Below are 20,803 nucleotides of genomic sequence, written 5' to 3' on the forward strand. Positions count from 1 at the left end.
GATTTCAGTGTTATGGAGTGTTCCTGTGTGCAGTCTAGCACATCGAAATAAAAGTAACGCGGCACACGCATGGTTGACGTTATGCGCACACGCAGGTCAGGCTGGATAGGTTCCCATGTCGGCCGTTACTTAACACAGTTACTGGTTGTTGTACCTGCTGATCGTGTCGGGCTATGCTGTGGGCATTCTCACCCATGCGAACCGTACTCTGATGTGCGCTCACCTGTCAGAGTGACCCACAGCTTGTCTGTTGACCTCTCGATTAAGGTCAATTATGGTCATCTTTCCACCGGGTCTACCGAAACAGCGGACTACTGCCAGCACCTCTTGTATCTGCTTTAGTAGCGTATCAGCACATACCTGCAAAAAGTTAAGGGTACTTCAGGTTTGCCACGTGCACAGAACGTTCAAGACTGTTTTAACTGAAATGCTTGTGTAAGGCTCAGATGTTCTACAGCTGTGCAAGCTGAAAGTACAAATGTAAGAGGAAAAAATGCACAATAAGTAGGGCATTTAAGTAGAAGCATGCAGTGGTGATTTACTCATCTCAAACAATTTATTGAAACAAAGAATAATGGTGGCTATTCCCCAACAAAAAATGTCAATGTCTCAATAACTTGTCATGTGCCCTTGTGCATCAGTTACAACTTGACAACAATGTCTGAAGCTGTTCACAAGTCGATTTATTGTCCGCTGAGACAAGGCATCCCACTCTTCTTGGGTGGCCCTGACGTCATTGAGGTTCTGGGGTACAGAGTTAGGAGCCTCTACATGGTGACTCAGTTAATCCCATAGGTTTTCAGATCTAGAGAAAGTGCAGACCACTCTATTCAAGCAACCCCAGTCTCTCCAGCAGCCGTTCCCAAATGGATGAGTTGGAGCGTTGTCGTCCATGAAGATGATATTATGCCTGTGTTGTTCATACAGAGGCACAATGAATGGATTGATGATTTTTTTTGATGTTTCTAACATTGTTGGCAGCCATCATTTCTGTTCAGCGTGAATCAACTTTCATCAGTGAACAGCACTGAGGCCCACTGGTCCCTCGTCCAGCGTAAATGGTCCCTGGCCCATGTAAGACGATGACACCTGTGCCTGGTGGTGTGGTCAGGTACACTTACAGGACATCTAGCACGTAGACCACACGAATGTGAGTGGTTTTGAATGGTCTGACATGACACTTGGGTGCCTCTCACCTCCCATAAATATGCATGGACTTTGTGGCAATTATCATATGGTTCCGTAGGACACTGTTCACAATGAAGTAGTCATCAGTGTGGGTGTGATCGAAGGACGTCCACTTCAGTGCCTTTCTGTGACTCTTCCAGTGTTCCTGTATCTCTGTTGTAACCTGCTAGTGACACTCCGTGACACTAAACTCAGTAAAGGTTAGAGTGCATTTTAGGTGCATCCTGAAATTTAACCTGAAATTCCCATATCCCTAACGTTTTGTGAGGAGTGTTTAAATAAACACCTTTAGTAAATAAACTAAAGGACAGAATGGAAATGAAAGAGTGGTGACTGGATTACAGGCCACTGGGCATCCTGATTGGCCATTGAGCATTCTGATTGGCCATTGAGCATCCTGATGGCCTGCAGGTAGTAACTGTTCCTCAGCCTGTTGGTTCTATACTGAATGCTGCGATACTGCTTGCCAGAAGGCAGTTTGGTAAATGATATTTGATATTTGAGCTGTGTCTGGTGACATAATCATGTGTACAGTAGGGGACTAAGAAAACAATAGTGAGGCCACCTTGACTCTGTTCAGTTTCTTCACTCAGTGAAGTCAGTGATCCAGTTGTCAGACTTCAGCCCTCAGTCCATGCGATTTGTGCTTGGATGATGGAGTTATAAGCATACATATAGTTTACAAACAGCATTCTCGTGTGTGTACTAATGGCTGCAGAAAACCTAATCTGTTGGCTTAGTGAAAGACGCTGTAGTGCTAACAGTATGACTGCTCATAGATTTTCTGAAAGCATCGGTGCAGTGTCAATGATCTAGCACACAGCTTTCAGTATTACCATGGAAACCACATTTTGGAATTTTGGGTTCAAGATAATGGTACAAAACATTACAATACAGTAATCACGTCACTCCTAATGAGGTTGATACCCAGTATTCTCTCTGATCTTGCGTACTAGTTTGAGGGGGAAACTGAACTGATTTAGAACCCAAATGCCTAAAGAGTCATGAGTAAGATCTGGGGTCTTAGATCTTTAAGGATTCTATGAACATAATGCAAAGTAAGAGTTCACTACTGTAAAGAAATGTATTTCACACATATTTGAGCACTATGACCCAGAGATCTTGAGGGTTTGACACTGCTAGTTTACAGAATGTTCAAGGACAGGCTTAGGATCAGACTGTCCACATAAATCTGTGAGTAAATACTGATTTTCCATCTTTGAGCCAGTGGTCACCTTAAATTTGCAGTTTGTAGTCTTACTGCTGTTGCTGTATTTGAATTTTTCATGTTCTCATCAAAAGAAGTATTAAATTAATTTTTATTCTTTCTTTTTTTTTTAATGCACCAATGCATGATCTGTAAGTTCCAGTTATGTGCAGCATCAGGTTGTGAAGTTTAGCTTTAGGTATAGTTTAATCCACAATGAAGAACACAAAGTATTATTGTTTCTAATATTTATTTTAAAAATAAAATTTCTTTAAAAAATTCTTACACATCTGAAAAAAGGTTCATTCAAATTTGAAATGCTGTTATAATAAAGAAAATTGTGCAAAGACTGCAGCCTATTACAAACGAACAGCCTTCAGATGTGATAGATCTGATGCAGATACTATGCCTCCGTTAGCACAAAAAGCCCACACATACATTCATGCTCTATCCCTAAAACAGTAATAGCACAATTACATCAGAGGGTTAAGAAGCCCTTTCCAATAATCCAAAGAACATTAGAAGGTTTGTCTTAAAGAATAAACCACTTATTTAACTTAATAAACCACATATCAATGTTGAGGAACAATGTGTCGTGTGTGTAGGACACTGCTCATTTCACCTTAGAACCGTTTTCATTACAGGTTCGATTTGGAGACGTTTTGGATTGTCCAGTCTCAAAATCTTTATTGGATTAAATTTCCATCACGATCATTTCAAAATGCTTCTTGAACTCTAATCTAATGGAGATTTATTTCCAGTATAATTTAATTAGGTTCAGTAACAAAACCTAACAAAAGAAATTCCTCAACACACATACACACACACACACACCTGATAATCAAGAACAATATTTTTATATGCTATTCTATATGAATATCATTGCAAAGAATTCATATTATATCTTGTTCATACAGGTAAGTGAAAAGTCTGGGAACACAAACAAAACACCAGAGTCCACAACTGGACTTGCTCTACCTCAAGCTGGAAGTTTTGAGGAGCAAAACCTGTTCAATTAAATTCATCACATTCAATTCGTCACGTTTGTGTGTTTAAGAATCTCCAGAATTGCTCGTCTTCAGGTTGGCGGTGTGGCAGTGGAGAAGGAGTGCACCCCTGTCCCAGGAGACTGGGGGCTGGTGGTGGCGGCGTGACCACCCAGCTCACTCCCAGACCCAAATAGACCACAGACACGGACACCCAGAACACCGCAGAACAACAGTTACAACTGCAGTCTAGAGGAAAGCAGAAATAACGAACAAGCTTAGATTTAAATAAATCATATACATACATCTACATCCACTAGACTTGCAGACAGATCCGCACATCATCAAATGGAGCAATAGAACAGCGCCAGTGATCTTCGTGTGTTGGTAGAGCAGCCCTGTGTACACCGTGTCGTTACCTCTCAGCCGCTCCGGAAGCTGCCGTCGCCTGTGCGTTTGGCCCGGGCATACACGACCTCTCGGGACGCACGCTTACACTCCTTGGCCAGACCACAGAAACACATGAGGTTGATGAAGCAGGTGGTGAGGTTGAACCTGCAGCCAAACTCACTGGTGGAATAGTCGTATGGGAAGGTATGGTGGTAGTTATGGAAACCCTCACCTGTAAATCATTTGTAAGTAGTTTCAGTGATGGTGTATTAAAGCTCAAATAAACATGGACTCATTTTGTAGCCAAAAATATTTTACACTTCAAAAATGTTCATTAATGTACATTCATAACCATAACACCAGGCTTCATGGATGTATACTGTACATTCATGCTAGTAAAGAGGAATAGAAACTGTGCTAGAATATAGCAGACAAAACCAAAAGTTAAAAACCAAACAGCTGTGAATCCACACACCTATAGCACTAAAGGTGACAAACGTGTTCTCTCTGGGGTTGATGTGGACGTCGTATGGTCGATTCCCCCACATATGGGCAGCGCTGTTCACCAGCCAGGTGGCATTGAGTACCAGCGTGTACCTGAGGAGGCAGGGGATGAAGTACCCCACCCAGAGAGACTCCTCCCACAGTAACCATGGCACCACCATCGGTAAAAGGAAACACATCAGCAGCACAGATGGCTTGTAATATCTGAAAGAGAGAAATGATACAGATTCACAGAGGAAGAGGGGTAGCACAGCACACTCATGGATTCATCTCCCAGGAAGTTCCTAAGTGTGTTGTTTAATTTGTCTGTGTAAATGTATGTAAAACTGATTGATGTAAACAATAAACATCAACACTGTTTGCAGTCACTTGGACATCTGATTTGCAAATAAAGTGAACAAATGGCTTAAATAAATGCCTGAAGTTCAAAACATTTACACTAATGTTTAGACAGTCTGTGAAATACTTGCCACTCACCTCCTCTGAAACATCACCACGCTGTCCCTCTTCAAGTCACTGAGGTCCAACTTGCTTCCCTTCTCAATGACATCAGGGTGCTTTCGAACCAGCAGCCAGCCAATGTGAGCGAAGAAAAAGCCTCGTGATGCATTGTGAGGGTCTGCGTCTGTCTCAGAGTATTTATGATGGACTCTGTGGTCTCGAGCCCACTCATAAAGATCATTCTGGTCAATGCAAAAGAATCAGTCACCAGTCACTCAAATCAAAGTCATGTTTCATTATAAAGGAAACATGATATATTCCTTCAAAACTCCAAAAAAATGGTTTAATAAAAACCTACTTCGTTTTTCAAGTATTGTTCACACATTTTTAACATATAATGTAGGGACTAGGAAAACAAGCACAATGAAAATAACTTCTACTGTAAATAAATAAATTCTTCTCTAGTTTACACCAAGCCAAGAGTCACTTTTAAACCCATTTTAGAACCCTGTCACAACTAGAATGAATACTACCTTAGTGTTAAGTCAGTTATATTTCAGTGCCAAGACATTCAGCTTCTGGAAAAGCCTGCTAAACGTGTGGGAGTCAGTGAGTGAGCATGTGAGGTCTAATGGTTAGGGTAAGGGTTATGTGAGGTCTAATGGTTAGGGTAAGGGTTATGTGAGGTCTAATGGTTAGGGTAAGGGTTATGTGAGGTCTAATGGTTAGGGTAAAGGTTATGTGAAGTCTAATGGTTAGGGTAAAGGTTATGTGAAGTCTAATGGTTAGGGTAAAGGTTATGTGAAGTCTAATGGTTAGGGTAAAGGTTATGTGAAGTCTAAAGATTAGGGTAAGGGTTATGTGAGGTCTAAGAGTTAGGTTAAGGGTTAGGCTCCATAAATATCCTACACCAAGCCCAGACTGGCCGTCAGAAGAACCAGGACATTTGCCTGTGGCTTGGCCCGATCAGCTAGATTATGTTAGAATCATAGGTGTGTCTACGGCCTTTTTAGTTTGAAACCCAATGGAAACACTGTCTGTTGTGTGGTTTATAACCTACTGCACCTTAACGTTAACTATGATGTTAACATTCAATGCCCCATTGTACATGATTCCTGGCCTCAACAACTGTCAGTCCGGCCCTGTCCTACACCGAGATATATTCCTTTGTATGCACTAGAACAGAACCAATTCTAGATGCGGAGGGACAGAACCAGGCACAGTTTAGTGGCGTCCCTGCATCAGTTAATCTATGCAGAGAAACGGACAGATATGGCAGGTCTAACAAGAAGTAACGTGTTGAGCTGCATCTCTCAGTAGGATGGGGCACCTGGAAAGCCATGGAGTTGGCGACCGCGAGGAAGACTCGGAGAGGCAGCCCCGCCTTGTAGGAGCGATGACTCCACAGTCGGTGCGCGCCAGCAGTTACTCCCAACGCGCTGATCACGAAGCACACCACAGCTGCGGGGTTAGATTACTGTGTGAACTACGCATGGGAAACACACTGAGGATCTACGCGCCAAGTGTCACCTTAAGGACTGTGAACCCTATTTTGCAAGCGATACTTACACCACACTAGAGTCAAAGGAGAGGCAGACGGCAGAAGAAAGAGCCCATACAGCGCTCCTGCATGCAGTAGGCTCATCAGCGCGACATTTCTCCAGACCACAACCATGGGTGGCTTAGGACCCTCTTTCTCTTTGTACGTTTCGTCAAATACGTCTTCAACCATGGTGGATTCTGTGCGGAGAACTTCAGCGTTTCTGCGCCTTGTGCCTGGAGTCTTTCCGTCCGTTTCCGTCATGTTTTCCAAGGTTTTAGCTTGCGGAAACCTGAGCAGATATTTAATTTTCACAAAATATACAGTGGCATAAACGTCGAGGGGGATATTAAAACAATGAATCCTAAATAAGCCCTCCTTGTATCTAGTCATCCAACTACAAACGGAGAGCATGTCCAAATTGAACTTAAAAATAAAAGTGAGTTTCGTAGTTGACCTAACTTAACGTCTGTCCACTTGCGCTGCATGCTACCAATGGGAATCTAGAGATGAAACCAAGGATCACTTACCCTGCGATGCAAAAGCGGTTCGTTTAATTCGTGTCCGATTAAATGTATGGAACAAATGATATACGACCAAGCAATAGCAAAAACACGCAGAACCAAATACCAATTCCAGCCACCGGATCCGCAGGATTAACAGTACAGTGGTGATGATGTTCACCTATATTCTGAAGTAAGGATAGAGAGGCATTTTTCTGTGCTCCTATTGGTCAGACGGGTTGACGCCATATTACTCTAAAGGTCTCATTGGATAATGTTTATCGGCTGTTCACTCTTCTTTCTTACTCATTTTTACAACATCCAACGTGTACAACCAGAGTTTAAACTGTAATTGTAAAGCACGCATTGCAGTGGAATTACCATGCTGGAAAAAACGAAAGCGTTTAAAACGCATTTTCAAACAGATCAGTACAGCCGACTCTAAATATACACAATCACATCTGATTAAAGTGTATCGATATCAATGAAGCAGCTGTTAAATAGGGTGAACGTTAAGGATTAATTAAACCGATAGGGCTTAGGTTAGGGATTTAGACTTAACGGTTTAGGGTTAGGGTCAGGGTTGAATAGTGCTCCCAAACCTTCTCCTGTACATTTTATTTAATGCAGAATAATTTTACAACAATATTTTTTTCCAAACCATATACAACAAATGAAGAGCGTCAAGACCACTGGAACTGTGTGATTAACTCATTTCTAGATTAGCCCTAGCCCTTCAGGAGCAGAGCTGGAGCCCTCTATAGCCCTCAATAACGGCAGTCCCAATCTAGAAATAGCTCTCTGTTCAGGCTCCGATCTTTCATCAGCTGTGTGAGCAATTTCTTATGTCCCTGCAGAATGTAGTGCTGGATCAAGAGCTTCCTCAGATATGTGAATCACTGCTGCCTTTTAGCGGTGGCTTGTTCCTAAGAGCAAAGTCAGAGTGCAGCAATGGAGTATTCTAGAGTATTCTAATATTATTATAGAGTATTCTGGCAGTCTAACTCTAAAACCATTAGAAATATATGCGAAAACATCGTACAAATCGTAAGTAATGATGCAATATGCTGCAGATTATGGAGTCTGATGTCATGATTGTATCCTCATTAAAACATCTTAATGTATTGAGACTTGTATATTTCATATTCAGTGTTCTATTATGTAGCCTAACGCAGGACTCATGACCTGTTCTGAAATTCCGTTGCCCTGGAAATTTCAGTTCCAAACTTAATCCAGCACACCTGACCCAATCAGGACATTCAGTCTTCACCTTTAGATTAGGGCTGGAACTCCAGTATGTCCAGGAGCTGGAACCCTTTTCTGATACAACACAGAACTTAAGCCCCCTCTGTTGCTTTGCTTATATGTGGTATACGATCAGTAATTTATATATGCTTTAAATCACAATAACCTTTATGGTCTATGTTGTATTATTAAATAAAGAGTTAAATAAAGTTATTTTTATTGTACAATATAGATCTCATGCTTTTCTGTGAAATTAATTTCTGTTCACAGGAACGTTTAAATAAATCCTTTCATCGGAAATCATTGCTTGGAGATCATAATTATGAAGATGGCACCATAGCACCATCTAGTGTGCATATTATAACACTGGAGACAGGAATGCCTGCTTGTGGAGGTTCTCAGTGTGTGTGTGTGTGTGTGTGTGTGTGTGTGAGAGAGAGAGATGGGTCGAAGTCGAAGTCGCACTTAAGTCCAGGGTTGCCAACTCTCACGCAATGAGCGTGAGACACACGCATTTGACTGTCTTCACACGCCATACATCCGATTTCTCACGCTGAAAAAAAATCTAGTTTATCTCTGATCTACATCTATGATTCAATGAGTTACTAGTTCGCCACCCACTGGCGATCGATCGATCACGACGTAATACCTAATTTGTGTCCATTTCACCCCCTCAACAATTTACAACACTCGCCACCCCCACCCCCCGATCAAATCTCACTCCATGTGATCTTGAAAAGTTGTCAACCCTGTAAGTCGCCTACAAAAAGACTTCAGACTTTTAATTGAAACTCGTCCCTAATGACTCTCGACTCGACTCAGACTCGTACAAAATAACTCGTGAACAACACGAGTCATTCCGTTATCCGGGCGCTGTGTGCGTGTTATAGAAAAAATACTTTCTTTGTGTGTTTATTTAGCCATTATTCCTTACGTTTGTTTCGGTGACGCAGACCCTTTTCTCGTGAAACATCACAACATTGCTTATCACCAGCGGGAATTCAGCGAAAATGAAATGAAAATGACGAAATCGCGGTGGCTCCGCCCCATTGCGAAGGCCCCGTGCACGTGCGCTGTCGCTTCGCGAGGTCGTGCACGTCTCGAATTTTGCAACGTCGCGAGCGCCGTGCATCAGCGCAATGAACAAAGTCATGTTTGACGGGTTCATCATACACCTTCACAAGGTGGAATTCAAGCACTTGTACGTCACTTATGAGGTACATTTCAATAATTCCCAGCACTTTAAACTTAATTAAGTTAAATATTTATACATATACTCGAAATCACTTCACGTTCTCTCATGTTTCGCCCTGGAATTACTTGTTTTGTTAATACAAGCGAACTATTCAGTCAGATAGCTATCGGTTGTGAAACGAAATACAGTTACAGTTTCAAGCATTTTCAAGTACTTTAGCCTAAATTCCAGCACTTTTCAAACCTGGAACACAATGCAACATTAGGATAGGTCAGGTAAATGTTCCTTCCACTGTTTTTGAGGGGTGTTTCTTTATACTACCACATATCGTTTCGGACAACACTGCACAAAATTTGACGCGCCAAGTATGAACGCTTCCGCCGTTCGAGCAGGTTCGCGCGAGGTCACTCGCGAAAGTATATCCAGCCGAGATTTACAGCGATACCTTTTTATACAGTTTGAGCACGCACAATTACACCGATGTGATTTTTTTTAGTTTAAATGTAATCGTTAAAGTTTTTGTAATCGTCTCTAGACGTAGATCATAACTATCAGGGTTCATAATCAGGATTATAAATTTGTTCAGCCCTCAGAGTTCCGTAGCCGGCGCCGGGAGAACAGATTCACAAAACTTTTGAGTTCCTCAAAGTTTAATGATGATACATGTAGTTAAATACAGAATAAACATGACTTAACACAGTTGGGTAAGAATAATAAAACATGTATGATTGGTGTTCTCCTTATCGGGAGAGGAGGTACAGTAGATTACGGGGTACGGGGCGTGGTGGTTAGGGAACTGGTCTTGTGACCGGAGGGTCGTGGGTTCGATACCCAGACCTGAGGCCATGACTGAGGTGCCCCTGAGCAAGGGTCCTTAACCCTTAATTGCTCACTTGTATAAAAATGAGATAAAAATGTAAGTCGTTCTGGATAAGGGCGTCTGCCAAATGCCATAAATGTAAAATGTAGATTGGATCTAGGGGTAGTGGAAAAATACAGGGAGAGACAGTGAGACAGGGGGAGAAGGAGAGAGATTTTGAGGAGCAGACACACAGTTCAGGGAGTGAACTGAATGTCTAAGTGTTCTGATTGAGGGTCACAGACAGTAAATCACAAATTCTCTTACAGTCATCCCAAGGAGGCACTCGTGGTCTGGTGGTTGTTCCTGGAGGATCGTGAGTTCAATTTCCAGGCCCTTCAGTAACTGCTTAAGTGCTAGGGCTGCCAACTGCTCTGGGTACATGTGTACCACAGCCCCCTAGTGATCACTAGTGTGTGTGTGTGTGTGTGTGTGTGTGTGTGTGTGTGTGTGTGTGTGTGTGTGCGTGTATTCTCACTGCACAGATGGGCAAATGCAGAGGACTAATTCTGATTGGGGTGAAAATCACAATTGGAAATATGGCAACTTAAGATGGGAGCTTCCTTTTTTTATTCTCAACATTATTGACGATAAGAGACAGAAAATACACATTACATGGTAGTGGCGGATAATGGGGGACGGCCGACAGTAAGAGCTAACAAGGTAATATATAAAATAGTTTTTTTCCATCTCCTGTCCCTAAACCTGTCCTGGTACTGACTTGAGAATCGACTTGGACTGTAGCCAAAAGACTCGTGACTTGACTTGGACTCCAACCAAGTCAATTCTTTACTTTCAAGATACTTTACTTTCAAAGATGTATTCAACCGGACACTATATCATGAACCATGCATAGCATCACCTGTAATAAAGTTCTCTTCACTATTCATTTATTTAAAAATTCTATATCAAAGGCCCATTCATATAAAGCAGAATCTCCAATTTATTAAATCATCAGGAGTATCACTTTGCTGAAAATGAAACTAAAGTTCCATGTAAGGACCACACCCGTTGTGCTTTGCTATTTAAACTGTGTGACTAAGCTTTACACTTAAATCTGGTTCCACATGCAGCAGGAGCCCTTTCTCTCTCTGCCAGGTGAGAATGTATTTTGGACTGAAAACGATGATCAAAGATTTTGATGACTAAGAAATGAATAGAACATATAGTTTGATTTGCATTGTATTGAATCAAACATATTGTTTCATTGTAGTTAATATTCACATTAAATTAATGTAACATGAGGAGGAAAGAATGGGCAGTATAATTAACCAGTCAGACAAAAGTGAATTGAACTCAAATCTGCAGAAAACGTTCTGACCAAACGTCTGCGCCATATGGACCGTCGAATAAAGCTTGGTTTGAGTAGAGTTGGTTTCCATGACAAACCTACCCGAAGAATGGATAGAGGTAAGGTCCTCCAAGGGTGAAACCCATGTAGGGAAGTGCAGAGCTGTGGGAGACACAAAACATTTACCTGCAGCTCGTCTAATACATAATCTATAATTATTTATAATTATAATTAATACACTTGCGTCATAATTCCCATAGCTGATCATAGCAGAAGGAGAAGGGCGTGGCTTTCATTTCTGGCAGTTTGTCAAAGTTAGCCCCACCCCCACCTGTCACTCACGTCTTGTTTTGTTTCTCTATGTGTTGCCCTGCCACGCCTCTCTCTATTTTTAACCCGGGCTCCTCGTTATTTTAATTGTATTATTGCTGTACTGAACGTACATAAGGAAGAGTTACAAACTGAAACTGCTACAGTGTGAATGGGCTTTAAAACAGATGTGTAGTACAGTATATTAGTTCCATTCCCCTTTTTTTATTCACTATTAAACTGTATCGTTATAAACAATGAAATGAATTCATAATCCAAAATTTGCCAGAAGTCGGTATGGTCTACAAGCCAGGTCTGAGGAAGAGGAGCTTTCCCTATGAAGAACAAATACGCCACACTACTACACAAAGAGGTGAGGTCATGGTGTTAGGGTTAGAGGTGAGGCTACGGTGTTAGGGTTAGAGGTGAAGCTATGGTGTTAATTTAAATGTTAATTAATGTTAATTAAATAAAGTTTTCAGAGGTAAGTGGCCTACGAGGGACTGTGGTAATCTCATTGAGAAAGACCTCAGGAGAAGACTGCTTGAGCAGGAGAGTGCTCGAGCAGAAGAGTGCTTCAGCAGAACACTGCTCCAGCAGAACACTGCTCCAGCAGAAGAGTGCTCCAGCAGAACACTGCTCCAGCAGAAGAGTGCTCCAGCAGAAGAGTGCTCCAGCAGAACACTGCTCCAGCAGAAGACCCCAGCAAAACACTGGCCCAACAGAAGAGTGTGCCAGCAGACAACAGCAGAGAAAGGCACAGGTACATGTGATGTGGAGACTGAGGCAGGATGCAAAATTGAGTTGTCATGAACAAAGATGTTTATTTAAACACAATCAGAAGATAAATATGTAAAACAAATACCAAGACACAGCAATAAGTAAACCAACAGGAGGACACAGGGTGATAAGTGGTCAACGATACACACTAACACAAGGAGTCAGTCACAGATACACACTAACACGAGGAGTCAATCACAGACACACACTAACACGAGGAGTCAATCACAGACACACACTAACACGAGGAGTCAATCACAGACACAGACTAACACGAGGAATCAGTCACAGACACTAACACGAGGAGTCAGTCACAGACACTAACACGAGGAGTCAGTCACAGACACACACTAACACGAGGAGTCAATCACAGACACACACTAACACAAGGAGTCAGTCACAGACACACACTAACACGAGGAGTCAATCACAGACACACACTAACACAAGGAGTCAGTCACAGACACACACTAACACGAGGAGTCAATCACAGACACACTCTAACACGAGGAGTCAGACACAGACTAACACGAGGAATCAGTCACAGACACTAACACGAGGAGTCAGTCACAGACACTAACATGAGGAATCAGTCACAGACACACACTAACACGAGGAGTCAATCACAGACACACACTAACACGAGGAGTCAGTCACAGACACAGACTAACACGAGGAATCAGTCACAGACACTAACACGAGGAGTCAGTCACAGACACTAACACGAGGAATCAGTCACAGACACAGACTAAGACGAGGAGTCAGTCACAGACCCAAACTAACATGAGGAGTCAATCACCGACACAGACTATCACGAGGAGTCAGTCACAGACACACACTAACACGAGGAGTCAGTCACCGACACAGACTAACACGAGGAGTCAGTCACCGACACAAACTAACATGAGGAGTCAGTCACAGACCCACACTAACATGAGGAGTCAGTCACAGACCCAAACTAACATGAGGAGTCAGTCACCGACACACACTAAAATGAGGAGTCAGTCACCGACACACACTAACACGAGGAGTCAGTCACAGACACACACTAACATGAGGAGTCAGTCACCGACACACACTAACACAAGGAGTCAGTCACAGACACACACTAACACGAGGAGTCAGTCACCGACACACACTAACACGAGGAGTCAGTCACCGACACACACTAACACAAGGGTCTTAAATACATGAACAACATAGAGTCAAATTAACTCAGTGCCCTTGTTTGTGTCTCAGGTCTGACACCATCCCCTTGTTTGAATCTGATAATTACCAACCTGCACCTTCACACTATTGTTGAAGAAAAAGGCTTCGTACAGCTCAGTCACAGATACACACTAACACGAGGAGTCAATCACAGACACACACTAACACGAGGAGTCAATCACAGACACACACTAACACGAGGAGTCAATCACAGACACAGACTAACACGAGGAATCAGTCACAGACACTAACACGAGGAGTCAGTCACAGACACTAACACGAGGAGTCAGTCACAGACACACACTAACACGAGGAGTCAATCACAGACACACACTAACACGAGGAGTCAGTCACAGACACACACTAACATGAGGAGTCAGTCACCGACACACACTAACACAAGGAGTCAGTCACAGACACACACTAACACGAGGAGTCAGTCACCGACACACACTAACACGAGGAGTCAGTCACCGACACACACTAACACAAGGGTCTTAAATACATGAACAACATAGAGTCAAATTAACTCAGTGCCCTTGTTTGTGTCTCAGGTCTGACACCATCCCCTTGTTTGAATCTGATAATTACCAACCTGCACCTTCACACTATTGTTGAAGAAAAAGGCTTCGTACAGCTCAGGTCTGAAGCTCACTGCTTGGAATCTCCTCTGAGTGCTTGTGAGGTTCACTCGGAAATGGTGACAGTGTATGAACTCACAAAGGAGAAAGTGAAGAGGGCGTTAGAGGGTGCAGACAACATTGCTCTGTCCTGTGATGTATGGGACAGCAAAGCTGGACATTACTTCATGACAGTGACATCTCACTTCATAAACAAATCATGGAAGCAGAATTCTTTGGTTTTAGAATCCACCATAATACCTCAAAAATGCACAAGCGATGATATTGTCAATCAGATAGTGACAATAGCACATGCATGGGAGATTGAAAAGAAGGTTCAAATGGTTGTAACTAATGCAAATAAGATGGACAAGTCTATGCAAAGAGTTGGGTGGGAACATTTACCCTGTTTGGCCAAAACCCTGGACAAAGTGTTTAGGAATGCCATAGATGTAAATACTTGGACATGCTTGTTTGACAAGTGCCGCAATATTGCACAGTTTATCTGCTACACTGTAGAAGCAGAGACCACTTTCAGGAAGGCTCAAACAGACCTAAAACTGCCTCACCAGAGTCTAATCATATCTGAAGGGAAAACATGGCTGTCCACCCTGCACATGCTGGAGAGTTTATTACAACGGCAGGAAGCTGTGAGAGGAGTTCTCCTCAGCATGCACAGGTCCGACCTCATGCTGAATGAAGAAGACAAAAATAGAATGTGTCGTGTAATTCAAAGCCTTCAGGCCTTTAAAGAAATATCAGTAATGTTGACAGAAAGCCGACACAGCTCAGCTTCCTGTATCATACCATGTTTGACAGAACTGCACAGAAAGCTTAACGCGCAGATACAGAATAAACTGGCCCTATCACTGGCCCATCAGTGTAACATGTTCATCACACAGTTCCAAAAGGTTGAATTTCTAAACATCAGTACAGGCCTTGATCCACGATATAAATCAATATTACATCACGTGGGGACTGATAATAGCATTGTGGAAAACATAATTGCTAGGATGAGTCCTAATGTGAGCGGAAGGCCAGAAAAAAATCAAGCTGCTATATTAAGAAAACACGTTATGAATGATCTACAGAACTACATGCAACAGAATCCCTTTCCAAGAGTAGAGAATCCTCTGAGTTTCTGGAGGTCTAAATATAAGAACCTGAGCAGCGTTGTCCGTGCATATCTCACTGTTCCTGCCACAGCCATTCCACTGGAACGCGTGTTTAACCTGCACAAGTCACAACTCCTGTCCAGTCGGCGAAGCATCCTAGAACCACATCTTTTAAATATGATGCTGTTTCTCAATGGGAACTTGAACCTGCTCTGTGACCAGACTGACTACAGACTAGACAGATACAGAGCAATCAAACTTTAAGTTCAGAAAAATCAGACAAACCAAGGGCCAATTATTTGATTATGTTAATGTTTTTGCATGTTTTTTTGTGTGTTTTTCACAACTGTAATCAATGACATTATTTTATATATACATTTTAGTTTGTGTATGTTATTATTTTTCTTGTTATGTAGAGGAATGGAATGGAGGCTACAGTCAGAATATCTACAAAAGACCCCAGGTCTAGTAACTGTCTACCATGTCTGGGTTTCCAAAGGAGGAAATTACTGTATTACTGTAATTATTGTATATGATATTTCAGGAGTGAAGTATGGATCAGATGTATTTGTTTTCTCTATAACAAGATAATAATAATAATAATAATAATAATAATAATAATAATACCATTTTATTTGTAAAGCGCCTTTCTGGACACCCAAGGACACTGTACAACACAAGAAAATAAGATACAATTAAGAGATACAAATAAATATGCATAAAAATACAATATAACATAAAAATGTCATCCATATGCTAATTTAAAAAGATAAGTTTTAAGTCCTGTTTTAAAAAGATCTATAGATGTACAAGCCCGCATTTCATCAGGTAGCCCATTCCACAGCATTGGACCCGCAACACAGAATGCTCTTTTCCCAGTGGAACTTAACTTATAGGGCGGAACCACAAGCAAGTGTTGGCTTGACAATCTTAGTGTACGCATCGGGGAGTATGGCTGGAGTAACCTTAAGTAGGGAGGAGCAAGGTCATGAAGGGATTTAAAAACCAACACGAGCAGTTTGTACTGGTTGCGATACTGCACTGGAAGCCAGTGAAGGTGACACAGAACCGGGGTAATATGCTCCCAAGATCTTTTATGAGTAAGCACCCTTACAGCTGAATTCTGCACATACTGCAGCTTGCTCAAAGCCCGCGCAGGGAGGCCATACAACAGAGCATTGGAGTAATCCAGTCAGCATGTGACAAACGCATGAATCAAGGTCTCAGCAGCAGCAAAAGAAAGGAAAGGGCGAATCCTAGAAATACTCCTAAGGTGGAAGAAGGCTGCCCTACATGTCTTTTTAATGTGTGACTCAAAAGATAACGTAGAGTCAAACGTGACTCCGAGATTTCTTACCTCAGCAGAGGTAGAAACAACAAAACCCGGAATAATAACAGTAGTGTCACCAAGTCTCCTAACTGTAGGAGAAGCAATTATGATGGCCTCAGACTTTCTATTGTTTAAACTCAGGAAGTTCTCAATCATCCATGTCTTAACGTCTGTTAAGCAGCTCAACAAGGCCAGAGGAGGCAAGCTATGGGCAGGTTTGGTGTAGATATAAATCTGCACATCATCAGCATAGCAGTGAAACTGCAGCCCATGCTGCCTAATGATGTCCCCCAGAGGAAGCAGGTACAGAATGAAAAGCAAAGGTCCAAGGACTGAGCCCTGGGAGACTCCATGTAAAACAGAACAAGTGTCCGATTTAAAACCTCCAATAGAAACAAACTGCTGCCTGTCAGAGAGATAAGAAATGATCCATGCTAACGCAGTCCCAGTTATGCCAATCATATTTTCAAGCCGAGATAGCAATAGGCTATGGCACATTGTGTCAAATGCTGCCGTCAGGTCCAGTAAAATAAGCAAACTAAGCAGTCCCTCATCAGCCGCCATCAACAAATCATTCACCACCCTGACAAGCGCAGTTTCAGTACTGTGATTTCTCCTAAAACCTGACTGAAAGACCTCAAACAGATCACAGGATTCAATATGTTCCTTTAACTGCACAGCTACTGTTCGCTCCAGCAGTTTAGTGAGAAATGGAAGATTCGAAATGGGCCTATAGTTATCAAAATTCTCAGGATCTAAGCCAGGCCTCTTGAGAACTGAAGTGATGGCTGCCAGCTTCAAACATGCCAGAACCATTCCTGAGCTAAGTGAAGCATTAATGACCATAGTAATAAGAGGGCAGACAGACGCAGAACAGGCTTTCACCCATTGTGTTGGCATGGGATCCAGTTGACATGTCGTTGCCCTAGAGGTCATAACAAGCTCTGCAACAAACTGCTGATCTACCACATCAAAAGCAGTAAAATAACTGCTACTGGACTGCGAGAATGGTCGAGATGTGTCTAACACATTCACAGTAGGCTCAAACTGTGCATATACTGTGTCTATTTTATGATTTAAAAAATCCATAAAACGAGAACAAAGTTCAAGCGACGGGGTTAAAGGAAAACTCTTCACCGGGCCGAGTATCCTATTGACAGCTTGAAACAGAGCTCTGGGATTACCGTGGGTACTATGAATAACATCAGTGTAATATAGTGTTTTAGCTTCCTGCAGTTTTTCCTTGTAAAGCAGGACATGATCCCTGTAAGCACAAGCATGTACAGTCAGGCCAGTTCTCTTTACAAGTCGCTCAAGCTGTCGGCCAGCAGCTTTCAGCTTGCAGAGCTCAGCAATATACCAGGGAGCAGGCTGAGAAAAAGATACAGAGCGAGTTCTGAGAGTCATCATAGTGAGCCACTAGCAGATCCGGGTTTAAACAATCAGGTATAGTCCTCTGTCTGAACATCTCCATAACAGCCAGTGGACTAACATTTTTGAGGTTCCGCAATCTGGCGTGATCGGTGCAGCCCTCGCAGAGGTCGTGACAGAGGAATATCAAAAAACACAGCTTTATGATCAGACACACACAGATCAATGCTATTAAAATTAAAGGGAGATTTACCCACAGAACAGACAATGTCCAAGGTATGGCCTTTCTTGTGTGTAGGAAAATTGATGTGCTGAGAAATATCAAAACTCTGAAGCACATTTAGGAATTCTTTGGCAAACATACAGGTATCCAAATCAATATGAATATTAAAATCACCAAGCAGCAACAAATCAGAGCAAGCAGAGATAAGTGAAGAAATTAGCTCAGAAAACTCCGCCATGAAAACCGAAGTTAGCTTAGGAGGACGATAAATAAGCACAATTAGTACGGGTCTAGCAGCAGAGACTAACATAGCCAAACACTCAAACGATGTCATGTTCGAGATTGAGACAGATTTAATTTTAAGGTTAGATCTGTAAACTACTGCAAGTCCTCCACCACGACCAGTTAAACGCGGTTTATCCATGTATTTGTAATGTGCAGGCAATGCCTGATTGAGAGCATAATACTCATTAGGCTGCTGCCAGGTTTCGGTAAGACAAAGCAGATCAATGTCATGTTCCAGAATAACATCTGCAATGAACGATGCCTTGTTATTTAAGGAATGGACGTTGAACAGAGCACATTTAAGATTAAGATCTGCGCTCAGCACCGGGACAGTTGTTGATATGTAGTGTAGGTTTCGTTTGTTAATTTGGTTGTTTAACCCAGCCACTGCATGGGAAACCTTCCGACATCGCGAGGCCCACATCATAGGAATATTGTTGGGGAGCTGCCTAAAATTATACTCTTTGGGAGTGAAAATTAACTCGGAAATTAACTCAAAATTTAACACTCCAGCTTTTGCTGTGTAAAAATTCTGGGGTCGCGGGGGGTTTTTTGGGCTACTTTTGAGTTGGGCTACCGCGGGAGTTACAAGTCAATTTGTCTCCATTTTACACTCTCCAACGCCCCGTCGACAGCTTACACTCTCCGCCACCCCCCACCCTCAACAACCTACACTCGTGTTTATTGTGAAGAATCCCCTCTATCATTTCTAAAGATCAAGGATTCATGAAGAAATAGATTTTTTTCAGAAATAAGATTTATTTCTCTCTTTATAACCACTCTTCATGTGCAACCCCAGCGATCTCTTGATAATGAGAATTTTTTGATTTCATGAATAGAATTCATGTCTACGAGGTGCCCATGTCAACGGTGGAAATGCTAGAACGCAACATCAGTCAGTTTCTCCGGAGGTGGCTTGGGCTTCCTCAATCCCTCAGCAGCATCGCTCTGTACGGCCATTCCACCATGCTGCAGCTTCCAATCAGTGGCATAGTGGAGGAGTTCAAGGTCACACGTGCTAGGGAGCTCATGATGTACCGGGACTGCACAGACAGAAAAGTCGCCACAGCAGGAATCCAAGTGAAAACTGGGAGGAAATGGAAGGCACAAGAAGCTGTTGACAGAGCAGAGGCAAGGCTACAGCACAACATCTTAGTGGGCAACACCGCAGTGGGCCGTGCAGGTCTTGGCTGTTTCCCCAAGCCCCGCTATGACAAAGCCAGAGGAAGGGAGAAGCGGCAAATGGTACAGAACGAGATAAGGGCGGAGGTGGAGGAAGATCGGCGAGTCAAGATGGTGGCTATGCACCAGCAAGGCGCCTGGACAAGGTGGAAGCACGCTGAGCAGCGTAAAGTAACCTGGCCAGAGCTCTGGAGACTCGAGCCCCTGCACATCAAGTTCCTTATCCAGTCTGTGTATGACGTCCTCTCTAGTCCAACCAACCTGAAGTGCTGGGGCTTAGCAGACACTGCGGCATGTCAGCTGTGCCACCCTCGAGCACATCCTCAGTTGCTGCCCGAAGGTCTTGGGGGAGGGGCGGTACCGCTGGCGTCACGACCAGGTCCTCAGGGCCCTGGCTGATATGCTCAGCTTAGCAATCTCTAACTGCAGGTATCAGCACACTCCCAAGCACACAATCACCTTTGTCAGAGCTGGGGAGAAGGCTCAACATCAGACAGGTTCCTCTGGAGGGCTTCTCACCACGGCACAGGATTGGAAGATCAAAGTTGACCTGGGAAGACAGCTTAAGTTCCCAGAATACATCACAGACCGAATGCAGGAGGCAAACGAATGCAAGAGGGCCAAGTATGCTGAGCTAGTGTCTGAGTGCCGGAGTAAAGGATGGAAAGCCCGATGTGAACCAGTAGAGGCGGGGTGCCGGGGCTTTGCTGGCCAGACATTACCCCGCACCCTAAAAGTCCTTGGAATAAAAGGTCAGCTGTGCAGGCGAGCCATCAGGAACAGCATTGAGGCTGCGGAGAAAGCCTTAAGATGGCTATGGATCTGGAGGGGGGGATCCGTGGAGTAGCGGGCCACTTGGACACAAGTTGGGGGCTGATCACCCCCGACGGGGTCGCCCGAGCGAGGGTGTTTGATGATCAAAGACCCGAAACACCCCATGACTTCGGGTTCATCACTGATGATGTGTCCAAGTAGCACCTAAAAGTGTATGTAAGAACTCACTAGTAAAAAGTAAAGCATGCCGTTTTAT

General features: G+C 43.0%; 1 protein-coding gene and 1 long non-coding RNA gene across 3 annotated transcripts; one reads left to right on the plus strand and one right to left on the minus strand.

The window, feature by feature from the left end:
• Window positions 1-2,646: 2,646 nt before the first annotated feature.
• scd (stearoyl-CoA desaturase (delta-9-desaturase)) lies at window positions 2,647-6,953 on the minus strand. The gene is made up of 7 exons (XM_077000515.1): window positions 6,787-6,953; window positions 6,286-6,548; window positions 6,047-6,177; window positions 4,753-4,958; window positions 4,247-4,479; window positions 3,801-4,003; window positions 2,647-3,630 (listed from the first exon to the last, which is right to left on the minus strand). Exons 2-6 carry the CDS (start codon window positions 6,518-6,520, stop codon window positions 3,804-3,806), a joined length of 1,005 nt encoding a protein of 334 aa, XP_076856630.1. The 5' UTR covers window positions 6,521-6,548; window positions 6,787-6,953; the 3' UTR covers window positions 2,647-3,630; window positions 3,801-3,803.
• Window positions 6,954-11,122: 4,169 nt separating this feature from the next.
• On the plus strand, window positions 11,123-15,971 carry LOC143510789 (uncharacterized). Of its 2 annotated transcripts, XR_013130084.1 has the most exons (5): window positions 11,123-11,156; window positions 11,367-11,468; window positions 11,948-12,031; window positions 12,134-12,421; window positions 13,678-15,971. It is a non-coding gene; the product is annotated as an uncharacterized LOC143510789 (long non-coding RNA). The 2 variants fall into 2 exon arrangements; XR_013130083.1 differs by having other exon boundaries at window positions 11,131-11,468.
• The last annotated feature ends 4,832 nt before the right edge of the window (window positions 15,972-20,803 follow it).

Source organism: Brachyhypopomus gauderio, chromosome 3, assembly GCF_052324685.1.
Source record: "Brachyhypopomus gauderio isolate BG-103 chromosome 3, BGAUD_0.2, whole genome shotgun sequence".
Classification (NCBI taxonomy): domain Eukaryota; kingdom Metazoa; phylum Chordata; class Actinopteri; order Gymnotiformes; family Hypopomidae; genus Brachyhypopomus; species Brachyhypopomus gauderio.

Coding starts and splice junctions, on each gene's coding strand:
- scd (XM_077000515.1), bottom strand. CDS start 6,520: ATGACGGAAACGGACGGAAAGACTCCAGGCACAAGGCGCAGAAACGCT. Junction 4,959..6,046: donor CCAACTCCATGGCTTTCCAG/GTGCCCCATCCT, acceptor TGCATTGACCAG/AATGATCTTTATGAGTGGGC. Junction 4,004..4,246: donor TGTCACCTTTAGTGCTATAG/GTGTGTGGATTC, acceptor AATGATTTACAG/GTGAGGGTTTCCATAACTAC.